This window comes from Eubalaena glacialis, chromosome 10, assembly GCF_028564815.1.
Source record: "Eubalaena glacialis isolate mEubGla1 chromosome 10, mEubGla1.1.hap2.+ XY, whole genome shotgun sequence".
Taxonomy (NCBI): domain Eukaryota; kingdom Metazoa; phylum Chordata; class Mammalia; order Artiodactyla; family Balaenidae; genus Eubalaena; species Eubalaena glacialis.
In genome coordinates this window covers 69119318-69135654 of record NC_083725.1, presented here as the reverse complement: position 1 = coordinate 69135654, position 16337 = coordinate 69119318, and the positions used below count along the sequence as shown (strand labels likewise).

Below are 16337 nucleotides of genomic sequence, written 5' to 3'. Positions count from 1 at the left end.
GGACATTTGTGTTGTTTCCAGTTTCGGGCAGTTACAAATAGAGCTACTATAAACATGTACAGGTGTTTGTGAGAACAGAAGTTTTCATTTCTCTAGGAGTGTGATTGCTGGGTCAAATGGTAAGAGTGGTGTATTTTTATTTTTATTTAGTTTTAAAATAAATTTATTTATTTATTGGCCGCGTTGGGTCTTCGTCGCTGCACGTGGGCTTTCTCTAGTTGCGGTGAGCAGGGACTACTCTTTGTTGTGGTGAGCGGGCTTCTCCTTGTGGTGGCTTCTCTTGCTGCGGAGCATGGGCTGTAGGTGTGCGGGCTTCAGTAGCTGTGGTGTGCAGGTTCAGTAGTTGTGGTGCGCAGGCTCAGTAGTTGTGGCGCACGGGCTTAGTTGCTCTGCAGCATGTGGGATCTTCCCGGACCAGGGGTCGAACCCGTGTCCCCTGCATTGACAGTCATATTCTTAACCACTGCACCACCAGGGAAGTCCTGTACTTTTAAATGTGTAAGAAACTGCCAAGCTGTTTTCCACAGTGGCCATACCACTTTTCACTCTAACCAGCAACATGAGTTCCAGTTGTTCCACATCTCAAGTTTCTTTTTTTTTTTTTAATTAATTAATTAATTAATTAATTTATGGCTGTGTTGGGTCTTCGTCTCTGTGCGAGGGCTTTCTCTAGTTGCGGCAAGTAGGGGCCACTCTTCATCGCGGTGCGCGGGCCTCTCATTATCGTGGCCTCTCTTGTTGCGGAGCACAGGCTCCAGACGCGCAGGCTCAGTAGCTGTGGCTCACGGGCCTAGTTGCTCCGCGGCGTGTGGGATCTTCCCAGACCAGGGCTCGAACCCGTGTCCCCTGCATTGGCAGGCAGATTCTCAACCACTGCGCCACCAGGGAAGCCCTCAACTTTCTTTTTAAAATTAATTTTTAAGTGAGTTGATTTAAAGAAAAATATTTAATAAATAATAGTTTGGGTGGTTGGTTTGCCATCGTAGCAAGGTAATACGTGGCATCATATGTGGATATGGCAAAAATTATACTTTCTTACTCACTAGATATTAGTATATTCCCATTTTATAGATGAGTAAACCAAGGCTCTGAAAGGCCAAAATTCACAGAACCAGTAAGTTGCCTGGATTTAACCCAGTTCTCCCTGACTCCAGTATTTTTAATTATATAGTATTTTATTTTAAGTCCTTAAGCCAAATTTGAACTTTTAAACCTTTATTACTTAGAGTATAACTGTGCTAAATGTGCTCCTTAGAAGACTGGATAATCAGCTGTGACTTTAGCTCTCACAGCTGATAGTATTTCAATTGTTTTAGGCCTAAAGATGTGCTTTATCTTTTTCTGATGCCCCAGAGACTTGGTTGCTCTTTCAGCACTTGACACATACCTCTGTCATGTCACTTAGTGCTCTGGGCTGTAATGATCTATTCATGTGCCAGCTCCCTTCCCCCCTGACTACATGGGGACTTGTGTTCTTCTTCATTTCTTCAGTACCTAGCATAAAGCCTGCCACATGGGGAACATTAAGCCATTCTTGAAAGAATGACAGGTTCTTGAATATGACTACACAATCCAGTTGTGTAGTATACATTTCCTAAAGTTTAATGAAAGTGCTTTTAAGTACTTAATTAGAGAACTGCTGGTTGAGCCTCTTCTTGCTCTGTGGTAGGCATTGGACTAGACATTCTGACTGGAGGATGCAAAGGTAAATGCCCGATTTCAAGGAGAGTATGTGTGTATGTGTGTGTGCACACATACACACACCAAAAAAAAATAATTATAACATAATGTGGAAGTGATAAGTGAAAGGTAAAGTTTAATATCAGTTCAAAGAGGCAGAGTAGCATAATAATTTAGAGCAATGCTTCTCAAAGTACCACTCTGCGAAGATTTTAGGAGCTTATGCCAAAATGTACATTAACGCTTTGCTTCCTTCAGCAAGAAACTCTTGCTATTGAAAACAAAATGTTGATTGAATTAAAGTGTGTTTACTGACTGTTTCATGCTTCTTATCTTGTCTTGAACTGATAACAAGCAGTTTGCTTACCAGCAGCTTGTCTTTGGATCACACTTTGAGTAACAAGTGGTTAAGAGTAAAAGCTCTGGAATCAAACTGTCTGCATTTAAATCCTAGTTCTACCAGTTATTAGCAATATGACCTTGAGAAATTCTGAACCTCAGTTTCTTTGTCTTCATAATGGGGATGATAATTTTCCTATTTCTTTGAGTTCTGAAAATTAAATAAGAAAATATATAATAGCACTTAACGTTGTAAACACTCTGTAAATAATATTATTGTTATTAGTAATTAATGAGATTTTTTCAGCTGGCAGGGATTAGGGGTAGCATCTCAGACATGGTGGTGGCAAAGAGGCATTAAATGCCATTTACAGAATGTTATCATACCTACAGTGGATCAGCTCCTTGGAATAGTGTTTTAAATTTTCAGAAGGACTTTTAAAAATATTTTGTTTTTAATACCCTACTGTGAAAAGCTCTGGCTGCATTTGAGTAAAGGCAGGCAAGCAGTAACATTTGTTGAGCACCTACTATCCTAACAGCCAGCCACTCTGCTAAATACATTTTTTGTATATTAGTTTACTTAATTCATACAAGCACCTTGCCATAGTGGATCAAAGCATTGATTCTGGAGCCAGACTGCTTAGGTTTTGCTCTTGTTCTGCTACGTTCTTACTGTGTGACATTGGGCAGTTTCCTTAACCTCTTTGTGTCTTGGTTTCCTCATTTGTAAAATGAGGTTAATAAAAGTACCTATCTAATAAAGCTATTGTGAAAATTAAGGGAGTTAATATATTTATTTATTTATTTATTTATTTATTTATTTATTTTTTTAAACATCTTTATTGAAGTATAATTGCTTTACAATGGTGTGCTAGCTTCTGCTTTACAACAAAGTGAATCAGTTACACATATACATATGTTGCCATATCTCTTCCCTCTTGCATCTCCCTCCCTCCCACCCTCCCTATCCCACCCCTCTAGGTGGTCACAAAGCACCGAGCTGATCTCCCTGTGCTATGCGGCTGCTTCCCACTAGTTATCTATTTTACATTTGGTAGTGTATATATGTCCATGACACTCTCTCACCCTGTCACATCTCACCCCTCCCCCTCCCCATATCCTCAAGTCCATTCTCTAGTAGGTCTGTGTCTTTATTCCCATCTTGCCACTAGGTTCTTCATGACCTCTTTTTTTTTTTTTTTTTTTTCCCCTTAGATTCCATATATATGTGTTAGCATACTGTATTTGTTTTTCTCTTTCTGACTTACTTCACTCTGTATGACAGACTCTAACTCCATCCACCTCATTACAAACACCTCCATTTCATTTCTTTTTATGGCTGAGTAATATTCCATTGTATATATGTGCCACATCTTCTTTATCCATTCATCCGATGATGGACACCTAGGTTGCTTCCATGTCCTGGCTATTGTAAACAGAGCTGCAATGAATATTTTGGTACATGACTCTTTCTGAATTATGGTTTTCTCAGGGTATATGCCCAGTAGTGGGATTGCTGGGTCATATGGTAGTTCTATTTTTAGTTTTTTAAGGAACCTCCATACTGTTCTCCATAGTGGCTGTATCAATTTACATTCCCACCAACAGTGCAAGAGTGTTCCCTTTTCTCCACACCCTCTCCAGCATTTATTGTTTCTAGATTTTTTGATGATGGCCATTCTGACCGGTGTGAGATGATACCTCATTGTAGTTTTGATTTGCATTTCTCTAATGATTAATGATGTTGAGCATTCTTTCATGTGTCTGTTGGCAATCTGTATCTCTTCTTTGGAGAAATGTCTATTTAGGTCTTCTGCCCATTTTTGGATTGGGTTGTTTGTTTTTTTGTTATTGAGCTGCATGAGCTGCTTGTAAATCTTGGAGATTAATCCTTTGTCCGTTGCTTCATTTGCAAATATTTTCTCCCATTCTGAGGGTTGTCTTTTGGTCTTGTTTATGGTTTCCTTTGCTGTGCCAAAGCTTTTAAGTTTCATTAGGTCCCATTTGTTTATTTGTGTTTTTATTTCCATTTCTCTAGGACCTGGGTCAAAAAGGATCTTGCTGTGACTTATGTCATACAGTGTTCTGCCTATGTTTTCCTCTAAGAGTTTGATAGTGTCTGGCCTTACACTTAGGTCTTTAATCCATTTTGAGTTTATTTTTGTGTATAGTGTTAGGGAGTGTTCTAATTTCATACTTTTACATGTAGCTGTCCAATTTTCCCAGCACCACTTATTGAAGAGGCTGTCTTTTCTCCACTGTATATGCTTGCCTCCTTTATCAAAGATAAGGTGACCATATGTGCGTGGGTTTATCTCTGGGCTTTCTATCCTGTTCCATTGATCTATATTTCTGTTTTTGTGCCAGTACCAAACTGTCTTGATTACTGTAGCTTTGTAATATAGTCTGAAGTCAGGGAGCCTGATTCCTCCAGCTCCATTTTTCGTTCTCAAGATTGCTTTGGCTATTCGGGGTCTTTTGTGTTTCCATACAAATTGTGAAATTTTTTGTTCTAGTTCTGTGAAAAATGCCAGTGGTAGTTTGATAGGGATTGCATTGAATCTGTAGATTGCTTTGGGTAGCAGAGTCATTTTCACAATGTTTATTCTTCCAATCCAAGAACATGGTATATCTCTCCATCTATTTGTATCATCTTTAATTTCTTTCATCAGTGTCCTATAATTTTCTGCATACAGGTCTTTTGTCTCCTTAGGTAGGTTTATTCCTAGGTATTTTATTCTTTTTGTTGCAATGGTAAACGGGAGTGTTTTCTTAATTTCACTTTCAGATTTTTCATCATTAGTATACAGGAATGCAAGAGATTTCTGTGCATTAATTTTGTATCCTGCTACTTTACCAAATTCATTGATTAGCTCTAGTAGTTTTCTGGTAGCATCTTTTGGATTCTCTATGTATAGTATCATGTCATCTGCAAACAGTGACAGCTTTACTTCTTCTTTTCCGATTTGGATTCCTTTTATTTCTTTTTCATCTCTGATTGCTGTGGCTAACACTTCCAAAACTATGTTGAATAATAGTGGTGAGAGTGGGCAACCTTGTCTTGTTCCTGATCTTAGTGGAAATGGTTTCAGTTTTTCACCATTGAGGACAATGTTGGCTGTGGGTTTGTCATATATGGCCTTTATTATGTTGAGGAAAGTTCCCTCTATGCCTACTTTCTGCAGGACTTTTATCATAAATGGGTGTTGAATTTTGTCGAAAGCTTTCTCTGCATCTATTGAGATGATCATATGGTTTTTCTCCTTCAATTTGTTAATATGATGTATCACGTTGATTGATTTGCGTATATTGAAGAATCCTTGCATTCCTGGAATAAACCCCACTTGATCATGGTGTATGATCCTTTTAATGTGCTGTTGGATTCTGTTTGCTAGTATTTTGTTGAGGATTTTTGCATCTATGTTCATCAGTGATATTGGCCTGTAGTTTTCTTTCTTTGTGACATCTTTGTCTGGTTTTGGTATCAGGGTGATGGTGGCCTCGTAGAATGAGTTGGGGAGTGTTCCTCCTCTGCAATATTTTGGAAGAGTTTGAGAAGGATAGGTGTTAGCTCTTCTCTAAATGTTTGATAGAATTCGCCTGTGAAGCCATCTGGTCCTGGGCTTTTGTGTGTTGGAAGATTTTTAATCACAGTTTCAATTTCAGTGCTTGTGATTGGTCTGTTCATATTTTCTATTTCTTCCTGGTTCAGTCTCGGCAGGTTGTGCATTTCTAAGAATCTGTCCATTTCTTCCAGGTTGTCCATTTTATTAGCATAGAGTTGCTTGTAGTAATCTCTTATGATCGTTTGTATTTCTGCAGTGTCAGTGGTTACTTCTCCTTTTTCATTTCTAATTCTATTAATTTGAGTCTTCTCCTTTTTTCTCTTGATGAGTCTGGCTAATGGTTTATCAATTTTGTTTATCTTCTCAAAGAACCAGCTTTTAGTTTCATTGATTTTTGCTATTGTTTCCTTCATTTCTTTTTCATTTATTTCTGATCTGATCTTTATGATTTCTTTCCTTCTGCTAGCTTTGGGGTTTTTTTTGTTCTTCTTTCTCTAATTGCTTTAGGTGCAAGGTTAGGTTGTTTATTCGAGATGTTTCCTGTTTCTTGATGTAGGCTTGTATTGCTATAAACTTCCCTCTTAGAACTGCTTTTGCTGCATCCCATAGGTTTTGGATCGTCATGTCTCCATTGTCATTTGTTTCTAGGTATTTTTTGATTTCCCCTTTGATTTCTTCAGTGATCACTTCGTTATTAAGTAGTGTATTGTGTAGCCTCCATGTGTTTGTATTTTTTACAGATCTTTTCCTGTAATTGATATCTAGTCTCATAGCGTTGTGGTTGGAAAAGATACTTGATACGATTTCAATTTTTTTAAATTTACCAAGGCTTGATTTGTGACCCAAGATATGATCTATCCTGGAGAATGTTCCATGAGCACTTGAGAAAAATGTGTATTCTGTTGTTTTTGGGTGGAATGTCCTATAAATATCAATTAAGTCCATCTTGTTTAATGTATCATTTAAAGCTTGTGTTTCCTTATTTATTTTCATTTTGGATGATCTGTCCATTGGTGAAAGTGGGGTGTTAAAGTCCCCTACTATGATTGTGTTACTGTCGATTTCCCCTTTTATGGCTGTTAGTATTTGCCTTATGTATTGAGGTGCTCCTATGTTGGGTGCATAAATATTTACAATTGTTATACCTTCCTCTTGGATCGATCCCTTGATCACTATATAGTGTCTGTCTTTGTCTCTTGTAATTGTCTTTATTTTAAAGTCTATTTTGTCTGATATGAGAATTGCTACTCCAGCTTTCTTTTGATTTCCATTTGCATGGAATATCTTTTTCCATCCCCTCACTTTCAGTCTGTATGTGTCTCTAGGTCTGAAGTGGGTCTCTTGTAGACAGCATATATATGGGTCTTGTTTTTGTATCCATTCAGCCAGTCTGTGTCTTTTGGTGGGAGCATTTAATCCATTTACATTTAAGGTAATTATCGATATGTATGTTCCTATTCCCATTTTCTTAAATGTTTTGGGTTTGTTATTGTAGGTGTTTTCCTTCTCTTGTGTTTCTTGCCTAGAGAAGTTCCTTTAGCATTTGTTGTAAAGCTGGTTTGGTGGTGCTGAACTCTCTCAGCTTTTGCTTGTCTGTAAAGGTTTTAATTTCTCCATCAAATCTGAATGAGATCCTTGCTGGGTAGAGTAATCTTGGTTGTAGGTTTTTCTCCTTCATCACTTTAAGTATATCCTGCCACTCCCTTCTGGCTTGCAGCGTTTCTGCTGAAAGATCAGCTGTTAACCTTATGGGGATGCCCTTGTGTGTTATCTGTTGTTTTTCCCTTGCTGCTTTTAATATGTTTTCTTTATATTTAATTTTTGATAGTTTGATTAATATGTGTCTTGGTGTGTTTCTCCTTGGATTTATCCTGTATGGGACTCTCTGTGCTTCCAGGACTTGATTAACTATTTCCTTTCCCATATTAGGGAAGTTTTCAACTATAATCTCTTCAAATATTTTCTCAGTCCCTTTCTTTTTCTCTTCTTCTTCTGGGACCCCTATAATTCGAATGTTGGTGCGTTTAATGTTGTCCCAGAGGTCTCTGAGACTGTCCTCAGTTCTTTTCATTCTTTTTTCTTTATTCTGCTCTGCAGTAGTTATTTCCACCATTTTATCTTCCAGGTCACTTATCCGTTCTTCTGCCTCAGTTATTCTGCTATTGATCCCATCTAGAGTATTTTTAATTTCATTTATTGTGCTTGTCATCGTTTCTTGGTTCCTCTTTAGTTCTTCTACGTCCTTGTTAAATGTTTCTTGCATTCTGTCTATTCTATTTCCAAGACTTTGGATCATCCTTACTATCATTATTCTGAATTCTTTTTCAGGTAGACTACCTATTTCCTCTTCATTTGTTAGGTCTGGTGTGTTTTGACCCTGCTCCTTCATCTGCTGTGTGTTTTTCTGTCTTCTCATTTTGCTTATCTTACTGTGTTTGGGGTCTCCTTTTCACAGGCTGCAGGTTCGTAGTTCCCGTTGTTTTTGGTATCTGTCCCCAGTGGCTAAGGTTGGTTCAGTGGGTTGTGTAGGTTTCCTGGTGGAGGGAACTAGTGCCTGTGTTCTGGTGGATGAGGCTGGATGTTGTCTTTCTGGTGGGTTCGTCCACGTCTGGTGGTGTGTTTTGGGGTGTCTGTGGCCTTATTATGATTTTAGGCAGCCTCTCTGTTAATGGATGGGGCTGTGTTCCTCTCTTGCTAGTTGTTTGGCATAGGGTGTCCAGCACTGTAGCTTGCTGGTCGTTGAGTGAAGCTGGGTCTTGATGTTGAGATGGAGATCTGTGAGAGATTTTCGCCGTTTGGTATTACGTGGAGCTGGGAGGTCTCTTGTGGACCAGTGTCCTGAAGTTGGCTCTCCCACCTCAGAGGCACAGCCCTGATGCCTGGCTGGAGCACCAAGAGCCTTTCATCCACACGGCTCAGAATAAAAGGGAGAAAAAATGGAAAGAAAGAAAAAAAGAGGATAAAATAAAATAAAATAAAGCAATTATAATAAAAAATAAGAAAAAAAATTATTAAGAGTAAATTTATTAAGAAAAAAAAATTTTTTTAATTTTTAAAAATAGATTTATTAATTTTTTATACTAAAAATAAGAAAAAAATTATTTAGAAAAAATTTATTAAGAAAAAAAATTTTTTAATTTTTTAAAATAAAAAATATGAAAAAACTTATTAAAAATTTTTTTTAAAAATAGAAAATAAGGAAAAAATTATTAAGAAAACATTTATTAGGGGAAAAAAAATTTTTTAAGCCAAAAAAAAAAAAAAAAAAAAAAAAAACGGACGGACCTAACCCTAGGACTAACGGTGAGAGCAAAGCTATACAGACAAAATCTCACCCAGAAGCATACACATCTACACTCACAAAAAAAAGGAAAAGGGGAAAAGTTAATATATCCTGCTCCCAAAGTCCATCTCCTAAATTTGGGATGATTCGTTGTCTATTCCGGTATTCAACAGATGCAGGCACATCAAGTTGTTTGTGGAGCTTTAATCCGCTGCTTCTGAGGCTGCTGGGAGAGATTTCCCTTTCTCTTCTTTGTTCGTACAGCTCCCGGGGTTCAGCTTTGGATTTGGACCCGCCTCTGCGTGTAGGTCCCCTGAGGGCGTCTGTTCCCCGCCCAGACAGAGCGGGGTTAAAGGAGCAGATGATTCGGGGGCTCTGGCTCAGTCAGGCCGGGGGGAGGGAGCGGTACGGAGGAGGCGGGGCGAGCCTGCGGCGGCAGAGGCTGGCGTGACGTTGCAGCAGCCTGAGGCGCGCCGTGCGCTCTCCCGGGGAAGTTGTCCCCGGATTACGGGAGCCTGGCCGTGGCGGGCTGCACAGGCTCCCGGGAGGGGCGGTGTGGAGAATGACCTGTGCTCGCCCACAGGCTGTTTGGTGGCGGCAGCAGCAGCCTTAGCGTCTCATGCCCGTCTCTGGGGTCCGCGCTGATAGCCGTGGCTCGCGCCCGTCTCTGGAGTTCGTTTAAGTGGCGCTCTGAATCCCCTCTCCTTGCACGCCGCGAAACAAAGAGGCAAGAAAAAGTCTCCTGCCTCTTCGGCAGCTGCAGACTTTTTCTCGTGCACCCTCCCGGCTAGTTGTGGTGCGCTAGACCCTTCAGGCTGTGTTCACGCAGCCAACCCCAGTCCTCTCCCTGGGATCCGACCGAAGCCCGCGCCTCAGCTCCCAGCCCCCGCCCGCCCCGGCGGGTGAGCAGACAAGCCTCTCGGGCTGGTGAGTGCTGCTCGGCGCCGAGCCTCTGTGCGGGAATCTCTCCGTTTTTCCCTCTGCGTCCCTGTTGCTGTGGGATCCGCGCTGATAGCCGCGGCTCGCGCCCGTCTCTGGAGCTCGTTTAGGCGGCGCTCTGAATCCCCTCTCCTTGCGTGCCGCGAAACAAAGAGGCAAGAAAAATTCTCTTGCCTCTTTGGCAGCTGCAGTCTTTTTCCCGGACTCCCTCCCGGCTAGCACCGAAGCCCGAGCCCCAGCTCCCAGGCCCCGCCCGCCCCGGCGGCTGAGCAGACAAGCCTCTCGGGCTGGTGAGTGCTGGTCGGCACCGCTCCTCTGTGCGGGAATCTCCGCTTTGCCCTCCGCACCACTGTGGCTGCGCTCTCCTCCGTGGCTCCGAAGCTTCCCCCCTCTGCTACCCGCAGTCTCTGCCCGCGAAGGGGCTTCCTAGTGTGTGGAAACCTTTCCTCCTTCACAGCTCCCTCCCACTGGTGCAGGTCCCGTCCCTATTCTTTTGTCTCTGTTATTTCTTTTTTCTTTTGCCCTACCCAAGTACGTGGGGATTTTCTTGCCTTTTGGGAGGTCTGACGTCTTCTGCCAGCGTTCAGTGGGTGTTCTGTAGGAGCAGTTCCACGTGTAGATGTATTTCTCATGTATCTGTGGGGAGGAAGGTGATCTCCGCGTCTTACTCTTCCGCCATCTTGCCCCTCCCCCCGGGAGTTAATATATTTAAAATGCTTACAACTAAGTCCAGAAACTGTTGGCTGCTATTATTATTGTTGTTATTATTATTATTAATATAATAAAAGCTTGCCTGTAGTCATAAGTGGCAAGGTCTGGATTTGAACCCACTTCTTTTCCTCCAAATTCGTAATTCCCTCTAACTGGTCCTCCACACTGCTTTTGGTGTAATTTTTCTAGAATGGAAATATGATCATGTCGCTCTCATGCTTAAATTCCTTCCATGGCCTCCCATTCCTTTAGGATCAAAATAAAAGTTTCTCACATACCTTGCTAGGTGCTCCATGGCCTGGGCTTGCCTCTCTCACCTTAACTCACACTTCTCTCTCCCTCTCCTTCTATCTCCAGTTACACTGACTTTGTTTTTTGTCCTTTCCCACCTCAGGACCTTTGCATATGCTCTCTAAAGCCTAGAATACTCTTTCCCCTTCAGCTAGTCAACCCCTATTTTTTTCTTAGGCTTTATTTTAAATGTCACTTCTTCAGAGAACCTCATTAAGTTAGGTCTTTATGTTATATATTTAGGAGAAGTAAACGGTATATTCTTCCCTGGTGGCGCAGTGGTTAAGAATCCGCCTGCCAATGCAGGGGACACGGGTTCAAGCCCTGGTCCGGGAAGATCCCACATGCCGCAGAGCAACTGAGCCCATGTGCCACAACTACTGAGCCTGCGCTCTAGAGCCCGTGAGCCACAACTACTTAGCCTGCGTGTCACAGCTACTGAAGCCCGTGCACCTAGAGCCTGTGCTCTGCAACAAGAGAAGCCACCGCAATGAGAAGCCTGCACACCACAACGAAGAGTAGCCCCCACTCGCTGCAACTAGAGAAAGCCCGCGCGCAGCAATGAAGACCCAACACAGCCAAAAATAAATAAGTAAAATAAATAAATTTATTTTTTTAAAAAAGGGTATATAACTTCCCTTTCAAAATGCTCATTCCTTACCCTCATAATTACTTGACTATTATTAGACTCTAAGATATGTAAGGCAGGGATTGTTTCTGTCTTCATCAGCAGTCACGCTGAGACCTTGCCCAGTACCTGACACATAGTAGGCACTGAATGAATATTTGTTGACTTGGATTGAGTTCCAATAGGCATGAACATGAATTCTAGGTTAACAGAATGAATGACGTGCTGCTTTTTGCCTCTTTCCTGGTTCTTTGCTCCAAATAGTAGAGCATAAAGAGCTGTTCATTTTTAGCAATTCACTTCTCTGCACTGATTGAGGTTTTCAGACCATCATATCAGGCATTCTTACTGCCCAGCTTTTCAGAGATAAAATGATTTTCTTTTCTTCTGATTTTCATTTTATCTTGATCCATTTTTCCTTTAGTAGTTGGGGGTAGGGCTCTGACCTTGAGATGGAATTGAGCAGGGGAGCTGTGTGCTAGCTTTTGTTCTATAAATGGTCTGCCTTGCTGCAGCTGCAGCTCACCAAGAAGATGAGAGGAAGGGGCCTCTCCTGTGGGTCCTTTAATTTGCCTGCATCTCTTGCTGAGCAGGTGTCTGGAGAGATGGAAATCTTACTCATCTGGGAGCAGTTTCCAAGCCTGAAGCTGACCCAGCTCCTGTTCTCTGTGGAGAGTAAAAGCATCATTCATCATCATTCTCTGTAAGGCTGCTCTTTCCTTTTTTTTTTTTTTTTTTTTTAATCCACTTACATTTTTTAAAATGGAGGTATAACTTATATATAGTAGAGTCCACAGATTCTAAGTTCCCTAGGATCCCAGCAGGGTCCCTTGGGTCCTATCCCAGCAGTACTCTTAAAAGCTAGCACTATTTTGTCATGTTAGGTTGACTTTTGAAATTCAACTACTTCATTTCTTCCCTTCTGTTTTTTTGTTTTTAAATATTTATTTATTTATCTATTTATTTATTTTGGCTGTGCTGGGTCTTAGTTGCGGCATGCGGGATCTTCATTGTGGCCTGTGGGATCTTTTTTTAGTTGCAGCGTGTGGACTTCTTAGTTGCGGCATGCGAACTCTTAGTTGCAGCACACATGCGGGATCTAGTTCCCTGACCAGGGATCAAACCCGGGCCCCCTGCATTGGGAGCATGGAGTCTTACCCACTGGACCACCAGGGAAGTCCCTTCCCTCCTGTTCTTACTATCTGATCATCCAAGTAATGTTTATTGCAGAAAATTTGGGAAGTACAGAAAAGAGTAGATACTAAAGAAAAAGATACCTATACTCTTACTACTCAAAGGCCTATTCTACTTTGAAATGACTAGAGTTCTCAGTAATTTTTTTTATCGAACTATGTCTGGTTTTTCTGTTGGTTCTCTTCGAGGGCCTCATGCCTCCTTACTTTTGTAGAATGCCGTTTTTTGGAATGGCAAACATCTATGTTCATTCTTTACATCTTGATAAAGCCCTACCTCACCTATGAAGCCTTCCCCAAGCTCTCCCCCTTCTCTCCCTCTTGTCCCTGTAACGTTTGGTACATACCTATATTGCCTTTGTCTTCCTGTAGTGCGGATGTTTGTGTACATACCTGTCTCTCCAAAACACTCTTAGCAAGCTCCTTGAAAGCATAGACTGCATAGTGCCCACCAGACTGCCTAGGACAGAACAGGATCTCAGTAAATGTTTGTTGAAAGAGTGAATGAATGAATAAACAAATCAATGGAATCTTGTAAGTGTTGAGGAATAAAATGCATGTTTAGTGGCAAGAATGAACAATTCTCACTTTATTCAGTCTTATCTGTGGAATGTCAAAAAGGAAAAAGAGCATTTTAGAGTGCTGTTTACTTTTCTGAAAGCTTTTACATAATTACCTTATTTGATTTTCCATAACAAGTCTATGAATGCATCCCAATTTTTTTTTTTTTGGCTGCACCACGTAGCATTCGAGATCTTAGTTCCCCGACCAGGGATCGAACCCATGCTCCCTGCAGTGGAAGCATGGAGTTTTAACCACCGGACCGCCAGGGAAGTCCCCAATTTTTTTATATAAGGAAGTTATTAGCAAAGGTAAATTTGAAGAGATTGTGCTATAAAATGGAAGGGGATATTATTTAGGGAGGCTATCTGGAAGTTTGCAGTACCTGGCATTTACTCACTGTTTATAAGGGCAAGGAAATTGGCATTTGTAGGCACAGTATGCCTGGCAAATTACTTATGTAATCTTATTTAATTATTGCTACAACCCTATGAACTAGGTATTATTATTTTTTTTTTTAATTTTTATTTATTTATTTATGGCTGTGTTGGGTCTTCATTTCTGTGCGAGGGCTTTCTTCTAGTTGTGGCAAGCGGGGGCCACTCTTCATCGCGGTGTGCGGGCCTCTCACTATCGCGGCCTCTCTTGTTGCAGAGCACAGACTGCAGACGCGCAGGCTCAATAATTGTGGCTCACGGGCCCAGTTGCTCCGTGGCATGTGGGATCTTCCCAGACCAGGGCTCGAACCTGTGTGCCCTGCATTGGCAGGCAGATTCTCAACCACTGCGCCACCAGGGAAGCCCTGAACTAGGTATTATTATCTTCATTTAATAGCTGAAGAAACTAAGACTCAGAGAGCTGAATTAGTTTGTCCAAGGTCAAATAGGTAGTAAGTGGCAAAGCCAACATTTAAATCCAGTACTGACTCTTATGTTTCTAATCCATTTTCCGTTACGCCAAACTTCTTTTAGTAGCAGTCTGTAGAGGGCCATACTCCTTACTCTTAATTGATGAAGCTTTGTGTGGCATGAAAATTCAGCAATCCTACTGTTGTTATTATTATTCCATTTATCTCCAGTTTGAGGAATTTTTGATAAGATGAACACAACACTAATACCATATTTCTGTGTAGCCATCAGTCCTATCTCATCACCATATCTGATTCTCACAATAGTCTATTGATATAAGCCTAGATTGTAATCCCCTTTATACATGGAGAAACTGAGGCCCAGAGTGGGAAGGGACTTGCCTAAGGAAATATTGCTAATAAGTGACAGGGCCAAGACTTGACCCCAAGTCCAGCACTCTTTACTGTGGCACGTAGATCTGCTGAAGCCGATTGTAGTGAGCAGAGACTCTACAACAATGGTTCTCAACCTGGGGACGTTTAACAATGTCTGGAGATAATTTTGATTGTTATCACTTCGGGGGTACTACTGGCACTTTCTGGGTGTAGAGGTTAGGGATGCATACTCCAGCCCCCACAACAAGAATTATCTGTTCTAAAGGGTCAGTAGTGCTGATGTTGAGAAATCCTGCTCTAGACTGGAGCAGGGGACTTCCCTGGCGGTCCAGTGGTTAAGACTCCGCGCTTCCATCGCAGGGGGCACAGGTTCGATCCCTGGTCGGGAACTAAGATCCCACATGCCGCACGACATGGGCAAAAAATTTAAAAATAAAATAAAAATAGAACTGGAGCAGGATTGGGTTTCGTGCTTCATTTCTTCAGAAGAGGTGAAATACCCAAGGTTAGCCTCCAAAGTGTACCTAGTGATGAGCTTGATTCTTTTAGAACTGGCTATTCTTCAGTAGCAGTAAATACTTAGTAATCACCAGGTTTTATTCAGAGTGTTATATTAGGCATGACTGGGGATGCAGAAGAGTATTAGACATGGTCTGTCCCCTCACGGAGTTTAGAGATTTCTGGAGGAGGCATAAGAGGATCTGGTTACTTTGCCCCTGGCTGAAGATAAACAGCCTTAGATTGCAGGAGCTACTGCATGCAGTAGTGGCTGTACTCAGGGACTACCCTGACTGAAGTGGTGCTGCTGGCTTAAGGGAACCCTCCCAATAGCTGACTCTTCCTTCCCACAGTTATGCGTTGCCCACCAAAACTGTGGAGATGTTGCAGTTGCAGGACCAAGGCAGCAAAATGCTCCTGGACTCAGTTCTTACCACCCATGAGCGAGTGGTTCAGGTAGGTACTCTGGGAGAAATTTGAAATGTATTTGCCTTTCCTGGTTCTTTTCTCTATCCCGATCTCTTGGTTGAGCTTCAAACCTGCTATCCAGTTGTCTACTGGGTTTCTCCACTAAGATGTTCCACAGGTGCCCTCACTCAGTGTATACAAAACTAATTGTAGAGGGACTGATGTTTTTTTCCTGTAATCCTCCTCACCTTTGAGCTTAATGCTTGACCCTTCTTTGCCCTTGGGTATCCATTCATTCTCCAAATTCAGTGGCTTCTACCCCTAAAAATCTTTCAGATCCATCCACTTTGCTTTACGCTCATATCAATGTGATCATGTCATTTTCCCTGCTAGAACCCCTCAGTGGCTCCCCTTTCACTCTGTACCTGTTAGCAGTCACTCCTCTTTCCCCATCCCCCCAGGTCCTGGCAACCACTAATCTGCTTTCCACTTCTATGGTTTTATCTCTTCTAGGCATTTCTTCAAATGGAATTATATAAAATATGACCTTTTATATCTAGCTTCTTTCACTTAGCATAATGTTTTCAAGGTTCATCCATGTTGTAGCATGTATCAGTATTTCATTCCTTTTTACTGCCAAGTAATATTCCAATGTATGGACATCACCCCTTTTTGATCCACTCAAGAAACATATCAGGAAGGTAACCAGAGGGATGTTACGGTAGTAACACCCTAAATCTATGTTAAATTTTTAAATAATTAAAGTACTTACAATCTTGGTTCTTTAAATATTATCAGGAATAAATTATTTGAGCTACATTTTATGACAGCTCTAACTTGCCACTGAGGCTCACAGGATAAAGTTTGAACTCTTTTGATTAGCCCCTAAGTGCCTTCATGTTACCCCTCCTGCTTTTCTTCTTCACACCCCCTTTCATTCCGGCCACACATGGCACTAGTTTTAATTCCCTAGTACTGTGCTATTCCTCCACGT

At 41.5% G+C, this 16337-nt stretch overlaps 1 protein-coding gene across 3 annotated transcripts in view; it reads left to right on the top strand.

Moving 5' to 3' along the window:
• MRPL48 (mitochondrial ribosomal protein L48) overlaps positions 1–16337 on the top strand; it is a 56196-nt gene that overhangs the window by 38362 nt on the left and 1497 nt on the right. For all 3 annotated transcript variants that reach the window (XM_061202884.1, XM_061202882.1, XM_061202881.1), the window contains one exon: positions 15289–15391. In XM_061202884.1, the coding sequence (XP_061058867.1) occupies positions 15289–15391 (103 nt within the window). The remainder of the gene's footprint in view (positions 1–15288; positions 15392–16337) is intronic.